The 19,246-nt window shown below is 37.3% G+C and overlaps 2 protein-coding genes across 2 annotated transcripts; one reads left to right on the forward strand and one right to left on the reverse strand.

Moving 5' to 3' along the window:
• The first annotated feature begins 3,447 nt into the window (after positions 1-3,447).
• Positions 3,448-9,288, forward strand: LOC117494630 (macrophage mannose receptor 1-like). The gene is made up of 6 exons (XM_034145562.1): positions 3,448-3,538; positions 5,106-5,204; positions 6,839-6,879; positions 7,100-7,498; positions 7,837-8,190; positions 8,656-9,288. The coding sequence occupies exons 3-6, from the start codon at positions 6,846-6,848 to the stop codon at positions 8,991-8,993; spliced, it is 1,125 nt and encodes a 374-aa protein (XP_034001453.1). The 5' UTR covers positions 3,448-3,538; positions 5,106-5,204; positions 6,839-6,845; the 3' UTR covers positions 8,994-9,288.
• A 4,179-nt stretch (positions 9,289-13,467) lies between these two features.
• On the reverse strand, positions 13,468-17,674 carry LOC117494629 (C-type mannose receptor 2-like). The gene is made up of 5 exons (XM_034145560.1): positions 17,604-17,674; positions 16,074-16,114; positions 15,470-15,859; positions 14,747-15,112; positions 13,468-14,300 (listed from the first exon to the last, which is right to left on the reverse strand). The coding sequence occupies exons 2-5, from the start codon at positions 16,105-16,107 to the stop codon at positions 13,963-13,965; spliced, it is 1,128 nt and encodes a 375-aa protein (XP_034001451.1). The 5' UTR covers positions 16,108-16,114; positions 17,604-17,674; the 3' UTR covers positions 13,468-13,962.
• Positions 17,675-19,246: the final 1,572 nt, after the last annotated feature.

Consider the following 19,246-nt stretch of genomic DNA (forward strand, 5'->3'; position numbering starts at 1 on the left):
CGAGAATGTGTATAAATATATTATATATAGATACATTTTCATAACAAAACAATGGGGTTGCTAAGCCGTTTCTAGGCCAATTGTTGGAGTTGCTATAGCAACTCCAAGCTACCCCTTGGCGCCGCCCCTGAACATAGACTCCAGTATTTACAGAACATATAGTTGTTATTTTGGATTTTTGTTATATCAAACCTTTTAGAATTAAAACAACATATACAAATATAAAGCAGATGTTTAACCTGCAAGAAATCCACACTTTACCATTGGGGCCAGTATCTAAAAATAATGTGATGTGCTTTTTAACATGTGACATAAGTACATATGCGCAAAGGGAATCAGAATGATCCTTTGGGTGTAGTTTTTCAATATAATCTGCTCTTAATCATGTTAGTAATTTTGTTGTGTTCTTCTCATTACAGAAACTGTTAACCAGAGGTGCCACCATTGATTTGATATGACTGTTGGGATTAAGATGTTTCAAGTTTCAAGGTTTCAAGGCTTTTATTGTCATATGTGCATAGCTACGGTGTAGTTATGACAATGAAAATCTTAGGTCACAGGCTCCTCCAACAGTGCAACACAATAAAACAGATAAAATAGTACAAGTAAATAAAAATAAAATAGAATATAATAGAGACAGAATAATAGAAACTGTGCAGAATAGTATATATACAGTAATTAGAATATTGATATATATGATATATGTGAGTTGCAAACAGATGGATGTTCTGCATGAAGAAAGTTTTCCTCTGTTAACTGGCTCGTAAAAACTTTAGTATAAGGTCCCATGTCATGCTTTTCCAGTTATTACCCGTCCCCTTGTGTGTTATGTAGCTTCTGCATGTAAACGGTCTACAAAGTCACAAACCCTCAAAGTACACCCTGTAATGAGTAAAACTCTAACACAGAAAATACCTGGTTGCTGCCCCAGAACGCCTCGTTGCAGATTTTTCTTTTTCTATTTTTTTCTTCCTGAGTATGGTGACGTAACCATGCCCAGGTCCAAATGGACCAATCCGTGGAGCTCCTCACACGCACACACTCACTCAGCCTTATCTTTTCTCAGCCGCTGTACTCCGCGGATTTCTCAGCCTGAACTCAGCCTGAGACAGCGAGACACAACAAAACTCAGCCTGAACTCAGCCTGAGCACACACACAAACTCACAGCCAGGCTGTCTCGCAGACCCTACGCAGCAACCAGGAAACGACACCAGTAATCCAGCTCACACTGTCCGCTTCTCGAGCCTCAAAGGGCGGAGCAGAGAGCCCCGCAACGTCCCTCCAACACGGCACCCAGACCCCACGCAGCATTCTCATCTGTTTGTCATTACTGGGGTCATTTCCTGGTTGCTAACAAACGCCATTGTAACACATAATCACTGATGTTCTGCTGTAACGATGGTGGACTCATCAGAACAGAGTGGGCGAGCTGACCAATCAGAGCACAGTGGGCTCATAGGGAGGGGGGGGGGGGCAGGAGCTCCAACAAGCCGTTTAGGACAGAGAGTGAATACACATACTATACAGAGATGCTGTATGAGAAACCAATGTGAGTTTGGAACATTGAACAATGTAAATATATTCTGGTAGACCTCAACAATGGAATTATGATCAGTAGAAATGGCCATGACATGGGACCTTTGGTATAAAGCCTGAGCAACCTTGGGTCATATTCAATATAATTGACCTTTACATTTTAAGGTTTGCATCTTGTTCTGAAAGCTTTCTCTTGACAGATAAACATGCAAACATCTGTTTTTGTCTAAATGTGTACTATCTTCTTTGCTTTTCCACATGTTTACCTTGTGGAGGGAATCAGATTACAGAGTGTGTGTGTGCTACTTTGAAACAAATATATGTTCTATTAGGAATAGATCATTGCTTCTGATTGAGATGTGATTCATTAAATGTTCCTCCCCTTTGGAAAATATTCTGAAGGAGAATATCTTTCTCAAAAATAAACAAAATATGAAAATGACTGAACAGTATCACACTTACTTCTCCTGAGTCGTCCTGTCAGCTGCTTCTCTCTCCGTCTCTCTCGATGTGCTGGTGAAGACTCAGATATCCACGAGGTCGCTGCTCTCTTTGAGCCACCTTTGGGCAAACATTTGAATATTAAAATTCAGATGTCAAAGAGGTCTATCATGGTTGATATAGGATCCATTGTTGCTAAAAAATATCCTATACATGATGTAACAGCAAACACACACTGCCCTGTTGGTTTAAACATGTCTTGTGTGTAGCCAGGGGCACTTCTAGGAGGGGCAAACAGGGGGCTGTGACGGGGAGCTTGGACCCCCCTGTGGCCCGACTCCAAAATAATCTATGATAATTCAATTAATGTAAAATACTAAATTACTGTGCTTTTTTTCAGTAATATAATTTAATAAGTGAGTTACTGGAACAAATGTTGTAACTTAGACAAATCCCAACAAATATTAAGAAATACAATAAAACCAAAGTTTTTCATAAATAATGTATTTATTATCCCAAACTTATTTTATTCTTCTGTATCTTGGGCCAAAGTAACTAAAACAACCAAATAAAATGATAACAAAGTCATTGACACAAACTCTGTTACTTAATCAAACACCAATAATGGTATTTGATGCTTTATTATGCGCTCTGACTTTAAACAAAAACATTTTAAATCTCCTTCTCCCTGCATTACATTTGCCTCTCATTAAATGATTGGCCCCATCACGGCCCCGCCAGTAAAATTAGTCTAGGACCACCTGCACCCACTTCTATTCCGACTGCCTCAATGTATTGGTGTTGTATGTCTCTGTTCTCCCCCAAGAGACCCCTCTGGGACGTAAGACTAAACGGTGCTTGAATGTGTGTATGTTAATTTCGGCCTCTGTATGAATGGGTGACAACGGGTGAATGCTGACCTGTTTATGTAAAACGCTGTGAGAGCTCATAAGACACTGGAAAAACACTGCTCCAGGGTCACTTACATTATTATTTTTTATTTGTTTGTATCTATCAGCTTATTTAATTAACAGATGCATTTTTCTCAGAATGTAAACCTCATATTTTTACAAGAGTAAAATGAAGCTGATCACAAAGCAATGACTCGGTTCATATTTCGCCATGGGTCGAAACAAACACACTCTGTGAAACAAATAAAAAAGATAGGATATTGGGTTTAATTAGTTCCAAATGTATTCTCCCTGTTGTTAAACACCGTCGGGACATCAGCTTAATATGAATTGTATTTCTTTTGAGGATAAAACCATTATTTCCAAACTTTTCATCAGTGTAGCTTTCAGCATTTTTTAAACCATGTTTGTTGGACAGCCAGCTTTCCGGGTCCCATCTCTGGGTTTTTTCCATTACATCACTGTATGTAAATGTCCTGTCATAACTGATATGGACTTCTGCTTTGGATCAATGGTCGCGACAGAGATCATAATATTTTGTGTTGTAATATTCAAATGCTGGCAGTAAATTAGCGACATATTAAACATCTATTGGGAGAAGTCTAAACCAGTACGACGCAGAGAGTGAAGCGAGGAGAGAAGAAACAGGGTAAGTTTAACCTCTGTTATGTCTCTTATTTTGATAGAGTTTATTTTAGTACACATTATATTGTGAATGTATCTTTTTTCCTTCAGTATTTCTAATTTCTAGTATACTTTCTTATCATTTAATGCTCTATAACTTTCACGAAGGGTGTACACAGTTACAGAAAGTCTTTATAATACATGTTTAGGTTGCCATACCCTTGTGTGGCAGGAATTGACTGATTCACACTTGCGTATTGTAACTGGTTCCTCTCATATATGTATTGCATGTGTGGGGGAAACTTCTGTTGCCACGTCAATTCTGAAGAACTCTACCCCAGACCTGTATTTATCTAGTTCAGAGAGAATAATCAACATTGTGCATAACAAGATAGAATCATAACACCTCTATCAGCTGACGCCAACAGGCAGGAACAGGGAGACAAAGCACTGAGAGCACAGCAGCCAAGGCTACAGGTGCGTGTGCTCAGTCAGGACAGCATGAACTGATACATTGGAACATATTTCCCCAACAGTTCCTCTCTTTTTATCAATTTTGAAAACCTAAAAACCTTAGTCTAATAACATTTTGTTCAATACTTAAGGATATTAACATTATCTGTGATAATAGTAGAAATACCTTATTATTCAATACCTTTTATTATTTAAAACATTTATTTTGTTTAGTGCGAAAGTGTAATCTGATCTGACAAAAATATATGAATCACCACTATTTAACACATGTCTGGTCATTGGAAATATAAAAACCAATCATTAATTGTACATCTGTAAACATCTGGTCATTCAATTCAAAGTTCATCTTTGTACGAGAGCTGGAAGAACATGTCCGTCAGGCTTCCTGACTCGTTCTCCTCCTCCCTTTATGACACCGAGTGTCTGGTGTGTAAAGGCATCCTGATACTGTAGATTAGCACTGAGGTGCTGATTGGCTCAAACTCTTCTTCATCAGAGCGCCATATTTCAACCCCTTTTGCTCTGCTTTTGTGTGGCTCATTCAGTGAGCACTGTAGTTGATCCCCCAGTGAAGCAGAGGCTCATCTGCCGGTATTCCTTCTGCTATCTGCTTGAGAGCAGTGCAACTGTGTATTCCTGTGGAACACTAATCCATCATCATGTGAAATGTAGAGTTAATTTAAATAATTACTTATGGGTTGAAGTCAAATTAACATTAACATTAGAACTAAAGTCAGTCAAAATTGGACGTGCACGGATCAGAATCTAATCAATACACCATTTTCCCAGCTCTGTAATGAAAAGGATATCAAGATTAGGTACATCACTGGAGTGTTAAAACACCCAAACATGCACACTTATCTTATTCTAGTAGAGATTAGAGGACAGGTCTAATGTTGTGAACCAAATTATCAAGTCAAAGTTGTTTTATTTATTTTATCTTATGTACCCCATTTGATTAAATAATTAATCTTGAATCACTAATAACTCTAAAAAAGGCAACAACTGTTTTCCCTGTTACATCGTGTAATTGATATTCTTTCCATCAATGGATCATATATCCACCATGACAGACCTCTTTGACATCTGAATTTTAATATGCAAATGTTTGTCCAAAGGTGGCTCAAAGAGAGCAGCGACCTCGTGGATATCTGAGTCTTCACCAGCACATCGAGAGAGACGGAGAGAGAAGCAGCTGACAGGACGACTCAGGAGAAGTAAGTGTGATTCTGTTCAGTCATTTTCATATATTTTGTTTATTTTTGAGAAAGATATTCTCCTTCAGAATATTTTCCAAAGGGGAGGAACATTTAATGAATCACATCTCAATCAGAAGTAATGAAATCTAAAACCCTATTATGTTCATTTATTCCCTTAAATAATTTGTTTATCTTGAAATCACTTGTAATATTTTATGTATTTGTATTAAAGGTGGGGTAGGTAAATTTGAGAAACCGGCTCGAGATCGCTAGAATTTGAAAATACACAGCCGGAAAACATATGCCCCTTCCTTCAGACTTCCTTACAGAGCCCCTCCTCCAACACACACGAACGCGCACATGACCAATGAGGGCACAAGATAAGTTTGTGCACAGATGGAAGGCTGACAGGCAGGTAGGCCATCCAGTTATTTTAGCCGGGCCGGCTAAAATGATTGGTCGTGCTTTTTACAGTACTACAGCTTCCACAGATGATATTTTGTTATGGATTTTTTGTCAAAGCACTTAAGATATTTATTGCTATCGGGATGTTAAGAGCATTCCATGGAATATAACAAAAAGTGTATCTCGAGCCGGTTTCTCAAACTTACCTACCCTACCTTTAAAATCTCAATGTTTCAATTTGAATCATTAACTTCATCTAATGTTCACTTTGAAACTTTTTTTGGCACTTTACCAAGAACGCTGGACATTTATAATGAACAAAAAAATATTTAGTCTGAGTCTAGTGGACATTTTTGTTTACCTTTCAGGTTCATGTTAGGTTTTTAGAGCTTTGTGGGCGATGTATGCAGCCTGTCCCGTAGACATTACTCAGGGCTGAAAAACCCACTATTTTCCTGCTTCAAAAAACGGTGGTAAATCTTAAATGTTTTATTGGAGACGATGTGTATACACAGCAATCTCACTCTCAGTTCAAATAAACACAATGTAATTTTCATTAGGGTAAGTTCACCCCTAATAAAATAATGAACACACATCTTTTAATCGGACTTATAAAAGCAACGATACACAATTTAATTAAGCTTTTATTTCAGTTTACTTCTCCGTTCCTGTTAAAGAACCCATAAAGCCTCACCCACACCTAAAACATAGTGTATGTTTCTGATAGTAGGCTACGAAAAATTATAGAATCAGAAAAATATAATGGCCTTGATAAAACAAACATGAAAAGTCAGTGTTGTTGTACGGCACTATACTGTTATTGTTTAGTTTCTAACTGGTGTTTGCATGTTTCATTCAAATAAGACCTTTTCATCTGCTAAAAATACATTTTACGGTGTATGCCTACGGTGCATTACGGAGCCCCTAAAGGGACAACAAAAAGAGAGAGAGAAAAAAGATAAGTCGGGATAACGAGATACTAACCCGTGATCCCGACTTTTTTCTCTCTCTTTTTATTTATTTGTTCATGTCCTTTAGGGGCTCCGTATGTTACTGATGGGGTTGCTTTAAATGTGCCTTTTCTCTCCATTTACATCTTCATTAAACTACTGCACAGAAGCGAGTGGTGCAGTCTGTGTTTGTGTTAATTTAACTGAAACATCAGGTGTTCAAAATAATTTTAATGTAACTGACATCATTTATAAGATTGATCAATGATCAATAATAATATTGCTTTCATCTAACAGAGCAAAGATGCAGTGGATTCAGTTCGTGCTGATTCTGATGGGTAAGTGGATCATCTTATCAGATTTGTAACTGATATCACATCTGGAGTCATGAAACAGCTCATAACAATAAAACGTGAAATAAGTGGCCTCAGAGCTCCATTAAGATGAAGGGGACGATGTAAGAGGTGGGGGTGATTTTAGTACTCATGAGTTTGATTTAATGATCAGGTGCTTGTCATACTGTCAGCTCCATCACTGCAGAATGGTCTCTGTTTTTAGGTCAGTGTTCCTTCTTCACATGTGACCTCTATGAGTACCACTTCATTCAAGAGGGAAAGACCTGGGAGGAAGCCCAGAGTTATTGCAGAGAGCATTTCACTGACCTGGCCACAGTGTCTGACATGAGAGACGTGGAGAGACTGACTAACTCTTCACAGACTACAGGCGCCTGGATTGGACTGAGGAGCATCAATGAAAGCGATATCAAAGAGTGGCACTGGTCTCTGCCGGGGGAGAAGTACAATCCTACAGAATGTGATCCAGAATGTGGACCTGAATGGGCTCCAAATCAGCCGAGCAATCATGTTAAGAATCCTGAGAACTGTGTGGTGATTAGGGCCCTAAAAAAATGGCACGATGTCCATTGTCCTGAAACCCATAAGTTCATCTGCTACAATGGTGAGTATAAGTCACTATTAACGCTATATAAATTATATCATACTGTGTAACAATAGTTGACAGATAACTCAAGTTGTTCCAGAGTTACATTTAATGAAAACATGTTTTGCTTTTTATTTTTAAAATAACATTATTGGTAACTGTGATTACAATAGATTGTAAGGTAAAGTGCAGGCCTATTTTTTGATTATGCAATCATCATTATTATACCAAACACTTTCATCAATCTGAAACTTTAGTGAGATCGTGTTCATTATATTTAACATCATTGTTTAGCATGATTTAAGTAGGAAAACATATTCTTGAAACGTTTAAAATGTGTCTTTTCGTTCACACAGAAACAGGGCAACAGAAATACTTTGTAATTGATGAACCTGAACTGAACTGGCTTCAGGCTCAGAGCTACTGCAGAGAAAATCACACTGACCTGGTCAGTGGAATCACACACATCAATTCAACAGAATTCAAGGAACTGGTTGATGAATTCACTGATCACCATGGCTTTTCTAACTTGTGGATCGGCCTGTTCAGAGACACCTGGAGTTGGTCAGATGGGAAGAATGTCTCTTTCAGACACTGGGATCCGGACTCATCTAAAGATGAAGCCTCAAAGACTTGTGCTATGACTACGCCAAATGGAAAATGGAGCTCCGACATCTGCACATATCCAAAACCCTTCTACTGCTATGACGGTGAGTTTTGAAAAAGTCATTGAATGTTTTTTTGTTTCATGTTTTTTGTTAAATATTTATACGTGTATGTTGAATATCCTTTTGTGGATAAAAATATGTATAATACACACACAATTAGAGATCTGGATAATTTGTTTATTCTTACTATAGAACAAATATAATTTTACTTAAAATTATTTAAAAAAACATGAAAGAGCAGTTTTAAATATCACTAAGCTATTTGTTTGTTTTTGTCCTTAAGACAGATCTTTTAAACCTGGCTTTCACAGAATGTGCCACATCATTTCTGGCCGTATGTTTCCTTGTCATTGGTTTTCATTGTATTTGTATCTCTTTAACTTAAGAAACTTTCATTTTTATTTATTTTTTAAACAAATGATCCTTATATGAAAGGTGCTATATTATTGAAGTTGAGAGTTGTTTTGCAATAAATGGTTACCCTAACTAAAGAAAATTCAATGACAGATAAAGTAATCCTGATCAATGAGAGTAAGACTTGGGATGAGGCCCTGACTTACTGCAGAGAGAACCACCATGACCTGGTCTCCATCACTGACAGACACCAGCAGAGATGGGTCCAAGAGAGAGCCAAGATGGCCGACACTGAGTTCGTCTGGCTGGGAATGCGCTACACCTGCACTCTGGATCTGTGGTTCTGGGTCAATGATCGTCTGGTCTGCTATCACAACTGGGCCCAAGACAACATGGATGAGCAGTGTGGCATGGCTGGAGTCATGAAGAGAGATGGAAAGTGGTACACAACGGCTGACAATGAAAAGTTTAATTTCATCTGCGCTAAGTAAACCCATTGGTATATTTACTGCAACAAGCTCACTCTTCTCTAATATGTGTCTGCTCTCTGGGTTTATTGAATGGCTCTAGTTCAAATATAGAAATCACAACCTGAAGAGGGGAGAAACTAAATTACTAACAGAATTATTATTATTAATTACTATTATTAATAATTTATTTTTACTAATTGAGGATTAGAAATTGAGAAAAATGGGCGACACTAAATGTAACGTGTTTTTGTCTCTGTGAACATCTGAATTACTTTATATGTTTTTGTTGTAGTAGTTATTCATAGAGTACATGTTTATTTATCCTCTTAAAGTGTGAAACATGTAATCATCATTTGAGTTATTGTTGTGTTAAATCTATAATGTTTTGCTTTTCATAAAATATTTAACTTTTTGGTGATGGTTAAAATATGTAAAACCTTATTTTGTCATATTTACCTTCTTTGAGTTTGGAAAGAAGGTAAACTGGATGTTTAATTTTCTAAAGCTGAATAAACGATCCGAAAAAACAGGATGTGGTGCTTTCTTCCACTGGCTTTAAATATGAATGTTTTACATTTACCTAAGAGGTGCTTATTTGACAGTAAAACACATATATAATATAATGTATGGGTTTATAATGTAAAGGGATTCCTCCATGGCTGTCATTAAGCTCTAAAACACGTGGCAGAAACATACATAATTGTCCGCCTTTTTCAAACAGTTTAATGTAAAGGTAGGGTAAGTAAGTTTGAGAAACCGGCTCGAGATACACTTTTTGTTATATTCCATGGAATGCTCTTAACATCCCGATAGCAATGAATATCTGAAGTGCTTTGACAAAAAATCCATAAAAAAATGTCATCTGTGGAAGCTGTAGTACTGTAAAAAGCACGACCAATCATTTTAGCCGGCCCGGCTAAGATTGTCAATCTTTCAGTTTGTGTGTACAGACAGAGAGATCGAAATACCGTTTCCCACAATCCTGAATACAAAAACAAATATATATAAAAATATGTATGCAAATATGTATATACCAATCAAAGACACATTTATACATATGCACATATTACAACCTAAATAAAACAGCTCCACAGCAGCACCACCGATGGTCAGTGGGTGTTGGGTGCAGGTTCTCCTGAAGTCGTCAACAATCTGCTTTGTTTTCTCCACATTGAGAAAGAGATTGTTATCTATGCACCACGTGGCCAGCTGGTTCACCTCCCTCCTGTAGTGGGTCTCATCGTTGTTGCGGATGAGACCCACCACGGATGTGTCATCCGCAAATTTGATGAAGTGGTTGGAGCTGTGGGTGGGTGTGCAGTCGTGGGTCAGCAGGGTGAAGAGCAGGGGGCTGAGCACACATCCTTGGGGGGCCCCCATACTGAGTGTGATGGTGCCTGATGTGTTGTTGCCGACCCTTACTGCCAGACCCCAGATTGGGGTCTGGCAGTAAGGAAGTCCAGCAGCCAGTTGCAGAGAAGCGGTTGAGGCCCAGGTTTGTTAGTTTACAAACCAGCTGCTGGGGGATGATGGTGTTGAACGCTGGACTAAATTCTATGAACAGCATCCTAACATGAGAGTTTTTAGTGTCCAAGTGGGTGAAGCCTGGGTGGAGAGCAGAGGAGATTGCATCCTCAGTGGACCGCTTCGCTCGGTGAGAAAACTGAAACGGGTCCAGCGAGGGGGGGTGGGTAAGATTTTATGTGCTTCATGACTAGCCTCTCAAAGCACTTCATGATGGTGGAAGTCAGCGCTACGGGGCGGAAGTCATTGAAGCAGGAACGTGATGACTTCTTCAGCACAGGTATGATGGTGGTTACCTTGAAGCACGAGGGAACAACAGCCTGGCTCAGGCAGCCACTGGCAGCCAGTGAAGGCGGAGGAGTGGTGTGTCCATGGGAAGAACTTAGGGAGGTTGAAAACCAGTCGAGCTGCAGCAGTTTGAATGAGTTGTAAAGGTTGGATGGTGCTTGCAGGTAGACCAGCCAGGAGGGAGTCCCAGAGTTTTAGTAATCAAGTCGTTTCCAGGAGAAGCCATGAGAGCACATTTTGGAGCCGAGTGAATTGACATACAGATCCGCTCCAAGTTACCCTGTAGGTCTTTGAGGCAGGAGGTATGCAGCGAGGGTGCAGAGCCAGAAACTCACAGTTCTTGGAGGGTGTGAAGGAGAACTGGTGGTTTAATGTCAACGCTGAAAAAGGTTCAGAAGGATGAGGATGGAGGAGAGGGAGGCTGCTCTAGCAGAACACGGATTGTCCACCAGAGAGCAGCAAAGAACATATTTTTAACTATAGAAAAAATGATATTCTCTTAAACTGTTTGAAAAAAGCAGACGATAATGTATGTTTCTGCCACGTGTTATATGGGACTTTCTACTGAATTAGTACAAAGTGCGGTCCCACAACAAGAAAAACTATTTAACAAAACAATTAAGTATTCAGACATAGATATTTACTAAGAATATGTTATGGTCTATTTAAACACAAGGCATTACATTATATAGTGATAAGCTTAATATATACAAAAACATCATTTATAGGGTACTTTCTATTGGGAAGTAGCTGTCCCCAACCCTGACATCTACATTTCAATTTCTGTAAATAACAAATAAACCTTTTTTTTAAATGTTGTTCAATGGTGTATTTAGAAGATCTTTATGATTACATTCAAACAGAAGTTGGAATATTTAGATTTATTGTGGGTATCATTTTTTAATAAAAAAACTATACTCAAAAAATCATGTCCCCAGTTTTCATGTCACTACCGAAACACAAAGGGTTTTAGTCCAATGGCTGAGCCTGGTTTTTAGCCACACCCCTGCATTTTTGACAAGGCAGTGACACTGCATCCCTGTCCCTCATGGCTGAATGGCAAGTAGCTATATCCCATACTTTTGATATAAATCTGTTCCAAAATCAGAAAATTGTAACCTTAAGAATTGTCACTACCGAACACATATTATCTTCAATTAAGTAAACTTTTTCTGGGTTTTATGCAAAGTATTAGGTTTTTATGTGTGTAAACCTCTTCAAAAACGTGTATGCTAGCCATGCACTTGCTAGCATTCTTTAGTTATGCTCAATTTTAGCTAGAATCGTCACTACCGAAACAGTCACTACTGAAACATATGGTTAAGTTTCGGTAATTGACATGAACGTTTCGGCAGTGACAAAATGGAATGGTAAGCAGGTAAATCCCATAGTTTTGAAATAAATGTGTTTTAAAGTCTGAAAATCAGTGTGTTACTTTAAAGGTCTCTTATTATGCTATTGTTAGGCATATATTATAAGTCTCAGATATATAAAAAACATGTCTATGAAGTGTTTTGCTCAAAATACCAAACAGATCACCCATTCTAGCCTCATTCCCCTCTATTTCAGCCTGTTACTAAAGTACTGAATCTGGGTCAGTAGCTTCAAACATTCACACTTCAACATAAGGCATGTTATGAGTTAAGATTAAGCAATAAGGTTGAGGGAATATGATACAACCTTGAGAGCAAAATACTGTGGTCACTACCGAAACAGTGGATGTTTTGTAAAAAATTAAGTATATTGAGTTATCAACTAAAATGATATGATACTGATTGGTTTAATGTATTTTCAATTTCAACAATCATAAACTCTGGAATCAATATGATCAGTATTATGCATTTGACAAAGAAAGTTTGCATTATGATTTTTATGAATTGTATAAATTGAACTTTGAAATTTGATTAAAAATTCACTTTTATTGATTTAATTGTGAAAACCCTCAAGAAATATTTGTTAAAATACTATTTAGAGAAGGGAAGGTAAAACAATCTTAACAGGTTAATATAATAGTTTTCTACTACAGTGTATGTACTATGTTTCGGTAGTGACCATTTTTGGTAGAGGAAGAACATTCCAATACAGTCTGAAAATACGATATACAAATGTACGGTTCTTTTACTAGATATGTGTAATTTAGATATGGTACAAAATATATATGGACAAAGTTTTGGGAAAAAAACATACAAAATTTCAAAACATTTCCAACCTGACTTTGGTCCAATTCGGTAGAATGGCCCATATAGCTAATATTAATTAAACTTTTACATTTCAATATAGTGTAAAACTGAACACGTGTGCAGTAAAGTTTCCAAAATATTTAATGGGGTTAAATTGAGGCTCATGTTTTAATATCACAGGACATTTATTTTCACCAAATTTCTATTTTGAAAGTCATAATGAAATTGTTTGTAAGATGTTTTTTCATGCATTGCTGTGACTTTCATAGGCATATCTCACTGACAGCAGGCTCATATTTTCAACAGCATATCTGGTTAAAGAGCGCCCTCTAGTGTTAAAAGATAACTAGACCAACAAAAACATCTCCATCAATTTACAAGTTTATACAATTATAAACCCATAGATTATATATCTGTTTTACTTTAAAATAAGCACCTCTTATGTAAATGTAAAACATGACTATTTAAAGCCAGTGGATGAAAGAACAACACCTTGTTTTTGGGTCAGATCGTTTATTCAGTTTTAGACAATTAAACATCCAGTTAAAACTCCATTAAGGTAAATATGACAAAAATAGTGATACACATATTATAACCATCACCACATTTCAACCATAACGTAACATATTTTATGGAAAGCAAAACATAATAGATTTGTCTTTTTATATATTTTTTCTCATAAACATATAATAGGACACAACAACAATTCAAATGAAGATTACAGGTTTCACACTTTAAGAGGATAAATATACATGCATTATATCAATAACTACTACAACAAAACCATATCAAGTCATTCAGATGTTCACAGAGGCAAACACATGTTAAATTTAGTGTCGCCCATTTTTCTCAATTTCAGTTAGTAATCTGTTAGTAATTTAGTTTCTCCCCTCTTCAGGTTGTGATTTCTATATTTGAACTAGAGCCATTCAATAAACCCAGAGAGCAGACACATATTAGAGAAGAGTGAGCTTGTTGCAGTAAATATACCAATGGGTTTACTTAGCGCAGATGAAATGAAACTTTTCACTGTCAGCCTTTGTGTACCACTCTCCATCTCTCTCCATGACTCCAGCCATGCCACACTGCTCATCCATGTTGTCTTGGGCCCAGTTGTGATAGCAGACCAGACGATCATTGACCCAGAACCACAGATCCAGAGTGCAGGTGTAGCGCATTCCCAGCCAGACGAACTCAGTGTCGGTCATCTTGGCTCTCTTTTCGACCCATCTCTGCTGGTGACTGTCAGTGATGGAGACCAGGTCATGGTGGTTCTCTCTGCAGTAAGTCAGGGCCTCATCCCAAGTCTTACTCTCATTGATCAGGATCACTTTGTCTGTAATTGAAATGGATATATTTTTTAGTTAGGATAACTATTTATTGCAGAAAAACTCAACTGTAATAATATAGAACCTTTCTTACAATAATCCTTGTGTTTTTTAAATACATACAAGTCCCCACAAAAAATAAATAAATAAGATACAAATGGAATAAAAACCAATGGTAAGGAAATATAAGTCCAGAAATGACGTGGCACCTTGTGTAAAAGCCAGGTTAAAAAGATGCGTCTTAAGGACAAAAACATGACTAAATGATATTCAAACTTTAGTAAGAATATTATATTCACAGTCTCTCGTAAGATTAAGGACAGAATCCAGATCATTAATTCTGTGTATATTAAACATATTTTCACAACTAAAGGATATTCAACATGAATGTAAAAATATATAACTGAAGACATGAAATAAGAATACTTTACTTATAGACTTTTGCAAAACTCACCGTCATAGCAGTAGAAGGGTTTTGGATCCATGCAGTTGTCGGAGCTCCACTTTCCATTGGACGTAGTCATAGCACATGTCTTTGAGGCTTCATCTTTAAATGAGTCCGGATCCCAGTGTCTGAAAGAGAAATTCTTCCCATCTGACCAGCTCCAGATCTCTCTGAACAGGCCGATCCACAGGACCTTATGAATTATACCCTTATCTTGGACACGTTTCTTGAATTCATCAACCCGTTCCTTGAATCCATCTGATCTGATGTGTGTGATTCCACTGACCAGGTCAGTGTGATTTTCTCTGCAGTAGCTCTGAGCCTCAAGCCAGTTCTTTGGTTCATCAATTAAAAAGTATTTCTGTGGCCCTGTTTCTGTGAGAACGAAAAGACACATTTTACAAGTTTTTAAATAATGTTCTCTTATTTAAATCATGTTAAAACAAATAATGTAAAACAAATATGAATCCCATCTCACTTAAGTTTCAGATTGATGAAAGTGTTTGGTATAATAATGTAGATTGCATCATAAAAAAAAGGCCTATACTTTACCATTACAATTTATTCAAACAAGTAGAATTGTATCAAAGTTACCAATAATGTTATTTTAAAAGTAAAAAGCAACATTTATTTTCATTAAATGTAACCACAGTGTACAACATGTGTTATCTGTCAACTATTGTTACACAGTATGATATCATTTATATAGCGTTAATAGTGACATATACTCACCATTGTAGCAGATAAACCTTTTAGGGGTGCGAGAACAATGGTCATCGTACCATTTTTGGGAGGTTTTAATCACCACACAGTTCTCAGGATCGACACCTCCATTGTTCGGCTCATTTGGAAGCCATTCTGGATCACATTCTGTAGGATTGTACTTCTCCCCCGGCAGAGACCAGCGCCACTCTTTGATCATTTTTTCATTGATGCTCCTCAGTCCAATCCAGGCGCCTGTAGTCTGTGAAGAGTTAGTCAGTCTCTCCACGTCTCTCATGTCAGACACTGTGGCCAGGTCAGTGAAATGCTCTCTGCAATAACTCTGGGCTTCATCCCAGGTCTTTCCCTCAGGAATGAAGTGGTACTCATAGAGGTGACATGTGAAGAAGGAACACTGACCTAAAAACAGAGACCATTCTGCAGTGATGGAGCTGACAGTATGACAAGCACCTGATCATTAAATCAAACTCATGAGTACTAGAATCACCCCCACCTCTTACATCATCCCCTTCATCTTAATGGAGCTCTGAGTTCACTTATTCCACTTTTTATTGTTATGAAGAGTGAGCAGTTTCATGACTCCAGATGTGATATTAATTTAAAATCCACTTACCCATCAGAAAGAGCACAAACAGACTCCACTGCATCTTTGCTCTGTTAGATGAAACCAACATTGTTAGTGTACAGTGATCATTTACAAATCTTATAAATTATGTCAGTTACATTTAAATTATTTAAAAAACCTAATGGGTCAGTCAAATGACCAGAAACACAGACTGCACCACTCTCTTCAGTGCAGCAGTTTAATGAGGAAGTTCATGTTAAGGAAATGCAAATTCTGAGCAGCACCAGCAGTAACAGGCACACACCACCAGGCTGTCAGGAGGCTGAACTCTCTCCCCCCCTCCCACCTCTCCCCTCTCTCCCTTCTATATCACCTCTCCACCGTGCCCCCACTGGACTTTAACACCCCCCCCCCCCCCCACACACAGACACACACAAACACAAAAAATCCAGCACCAGTCACTTTTACGCTGCTATGGAAATATGTTGCACTCTCATTTGCACTATGTACATCATCTTTTTTTATATATATATATATATATATCCTGCTTACTTTAAGTAAACGGTTATTTCGTGTTTTTTTGTAATTATTGAGTGTTCTTGTATTTTAATGTGTTATTTTATACCTCGGGACTGTCGGAAACAGTATTTCGATCGTGTGTACAAACCTATTTTGAGATTGACAATAAAGTTGACTTTGACTTGACTTGACCATAACATTTATTTTTAGCACATGGAAATGTCTCATTTCAATGAAACACCATTTGCAAACTAAACAATAACTGTATAGTGCCACACAACAACACTGACTTTTTGTCAGTTTGTTTTTTTCTCGAGGCTATACGTATTAATATGTTGCTGGTGATATATTTTGTAGATTATTTATTCACATTACAATGTACTCCTACTATCAGAGACATAAACTGAAATTCTAGCTTCATTAAATTGTGTATCGTTGCTTTTATAAGCCCAATTAAAAGATGTGTGTTAATTATTTCATTAGGGGTGAACTAACCCTAATGAAAATTACATTTTGTTTATTTGAACTGAGAGTGAGATTGCTGTGTATACACATCGTCTCCAATAAAACATTTAAGATTTACCACCGTTTTTTAAAGCAGGAAAATAGTGTTTTTCCAGCCCTGAGTAATGTCTACGGGACAGGCTGCATACATCGCCCACAAAGCTCTAAAAACCTAACATGAACCTGAAAGGTAAAACTCAGGGCAAACATGTCCACTAGACTCAGACTGTTTTGTTTTCATTATAAATGTCCAGCGTTCTTGGTAAAGTGCCGACTTTTGTAAAAAATTAAATGTTTCAAAGTGAACATTAGATACAGTTTATTATTCAAAATAAACACTGAGTTTTTTTTATCAAAAAATAAACATTCCAAGTGATTTCAAGAGAAACAAATTATTTAAGGGAATAAATGAACATAATAGGGTTTTAGATTTCATTGCTTCTGATTGAGATGTGATTCATTAAATGTTCCTCCCCTTTGGAAAATATTCTGAAGGAGAATATCTTTCTCAAACATAAACAAAATATGAAAATGACTGAACAGAATCACACTTACTTCTCCTGAGTCGTCCTGTCAGCTGCTTCTCTCTCCGTCTCTCTCGATGTGCTGGTGAAGACTCAGATATCCACGTGGTCGCTGCTCTCTTTGAGCCACCTTTGGGGAAACATTTGAATATTAAAATTCAGATGTCAACGAGGTCTATCATGGTGGATATATGATCCATTGAAGGAAAGAATATTAATTAAATGTAACAGGGAAAAAGGTTGAACACACTTCCTTGTTGACTGTCTGACACACGGAAAGAAAGGTACCATTCCAAAATATGCACTAATGATAACTATTGCATGTTTATATTTTTATATTTTTGTTCGGATATTGCTTGTTACCATATGTCGAAAAACTTTAAGAGAACATTCTGGCTGTATTTGAGCCCCTCATATTACAAGTTTGTCACAATTATTTTAGTTTCAGTCACATAGTTTCTTTATTCTGAAACACAAGTCAAAAACATTATCTCTTTGTTGTCTCTATTCTTATGAGTCTGTCCATCCAGCTATTTCATTCCTGTGAATGCTATATCTCAGGAGAACGTGAGGAATTCATTCAAGTCTTGCACAATCTTCCACTTGGACTCAAGGATGAATCCATTTCTGTCACATTTTTGACCTTTTGATTGTGGTCAAAAGGCCAAAAGTCTCTGTGACCTCACAAAACACGATGTTGTGGCAGTAACAAGAATTAATATGTTAGCTATGACAATGTCACTCAACTTTCAGATAGGATAAAATTATGAATCGATGACATGTTGGACAGACATGGATGTAAACTGCTACATGACTGGTTGGCAGAAGCACACAAGTGCCAGGCGGTAACTCCAGTTTCCGTTTCAATGGGAGAACTTTGTAGTGCTCTTAATAGCATACATTTTATTGAAATAAGATATTCAAATAAATGTGCAGGCATTTTATACACCAATAACTATTCATTAGTATTATCCTAAAGTATATCAAGATCAGTAAATAGCAATAATTGTGCATAAACAAGATACTTTTGAGAAAACAATTTCTCAAAAGGACCAAGTGTAAGTCAGTGTGGGATACCTTAAACAAAACCTTAAGACTTGATATGGAACGATTGAAAACTATTGTCTGAATTCTACAAGAAAGATAGTGATAACAACCACTTATTAAACTGGTAATTGTCTAGCTTCACAGATCATGTTTAAAGTAAAATATTAAATATAAATATACATAATACAGTAGGGATTACGGACTGATCCAGCCAGGCCATGTACAGAGCACTGGGGCAGTCGCTGTGTGGCACAGGAAGGCTCCCGGAATATTAACATCACATTTACATGAACATATCAAAACAGCACAACAAGAACAAAGACTGCTCTTACTTGACTTAGGAGGAAACATATCACAAGTCAAATGAGTGCACGCTATGGTTTGCAGCACAGCTAAACAGACCTATCCCATATTTCTCTCCTATTTCAATAACTCTGCCATGGCAACAATCACAGTGGCCTCCTTTTTAATACAATTTGGCATCGATGTTTTCATGTCCTTATTCTGATAAAGAGGCCTGAATACATGTTTCACCTGCTCTATATTTCATGTATAATACAAAGCCTTAGACTTTACTTAAAGAGAGCAAGATCAAATGGGTGGTCGAGGATCTCATGATTTGACCTT

Source organism: Trematomus bernacchii, unplaced genomic scaffold (genome assembly GCF_902827165.1).
Source record: "Trematomus bernacchii unplaced genomic scaffold, fTreBer1.1, whole genome shotgun sequence".
In the NCBI taxonomy this organism is placed as follows: Eukaryota; Metazoa; Chordata; class Actinopteri; order Perciformes; family Nototheniidae; genus Trematomus; species Trematomus bernacchii.

Coding starts and splice junctions, on each gene's coding strand:
- LOC117494630 (XM_034145562.1), top strand. CDS start 6,846: ATGCAGTGGATTCAGTTCGTGCTGATTCTGATGG. Junction 7,499..7,836: donor TAAGTTCATCTGCTACAATG/GTGAGTATAAGT, acceptor TCGTTCACACAG/AAACAGGGCAACAGAAATAC. Junction 8,191..8,655: donor ACCCTTCTACTGCTATGACG/GTGAGTTTTGAA, acceptor ATTCAATGACAG/ATAAAGTAATCCTGATCAAT.
- LOC117494629 (XM_034145560.1), bottom strand. CDS start 16,107: ATGCAGTGGAGTCTGTTTGTGCTCTTTCTGATGG. Junction 15,860..16,073: donor GTTTGTGCTCTTTCTGATGG/GTAAGTGGATTT, acceptor CTCTGTTTTTAG/GTCAGTGTTCCTTCTTCACA. Junction 14,301..14,746: donor ACCCTTCTACTGCTATGACG/GTGAGTTTTGCA, acceptor TTTCAATTACAG/ACAAAGTGATCCTGATCAAT.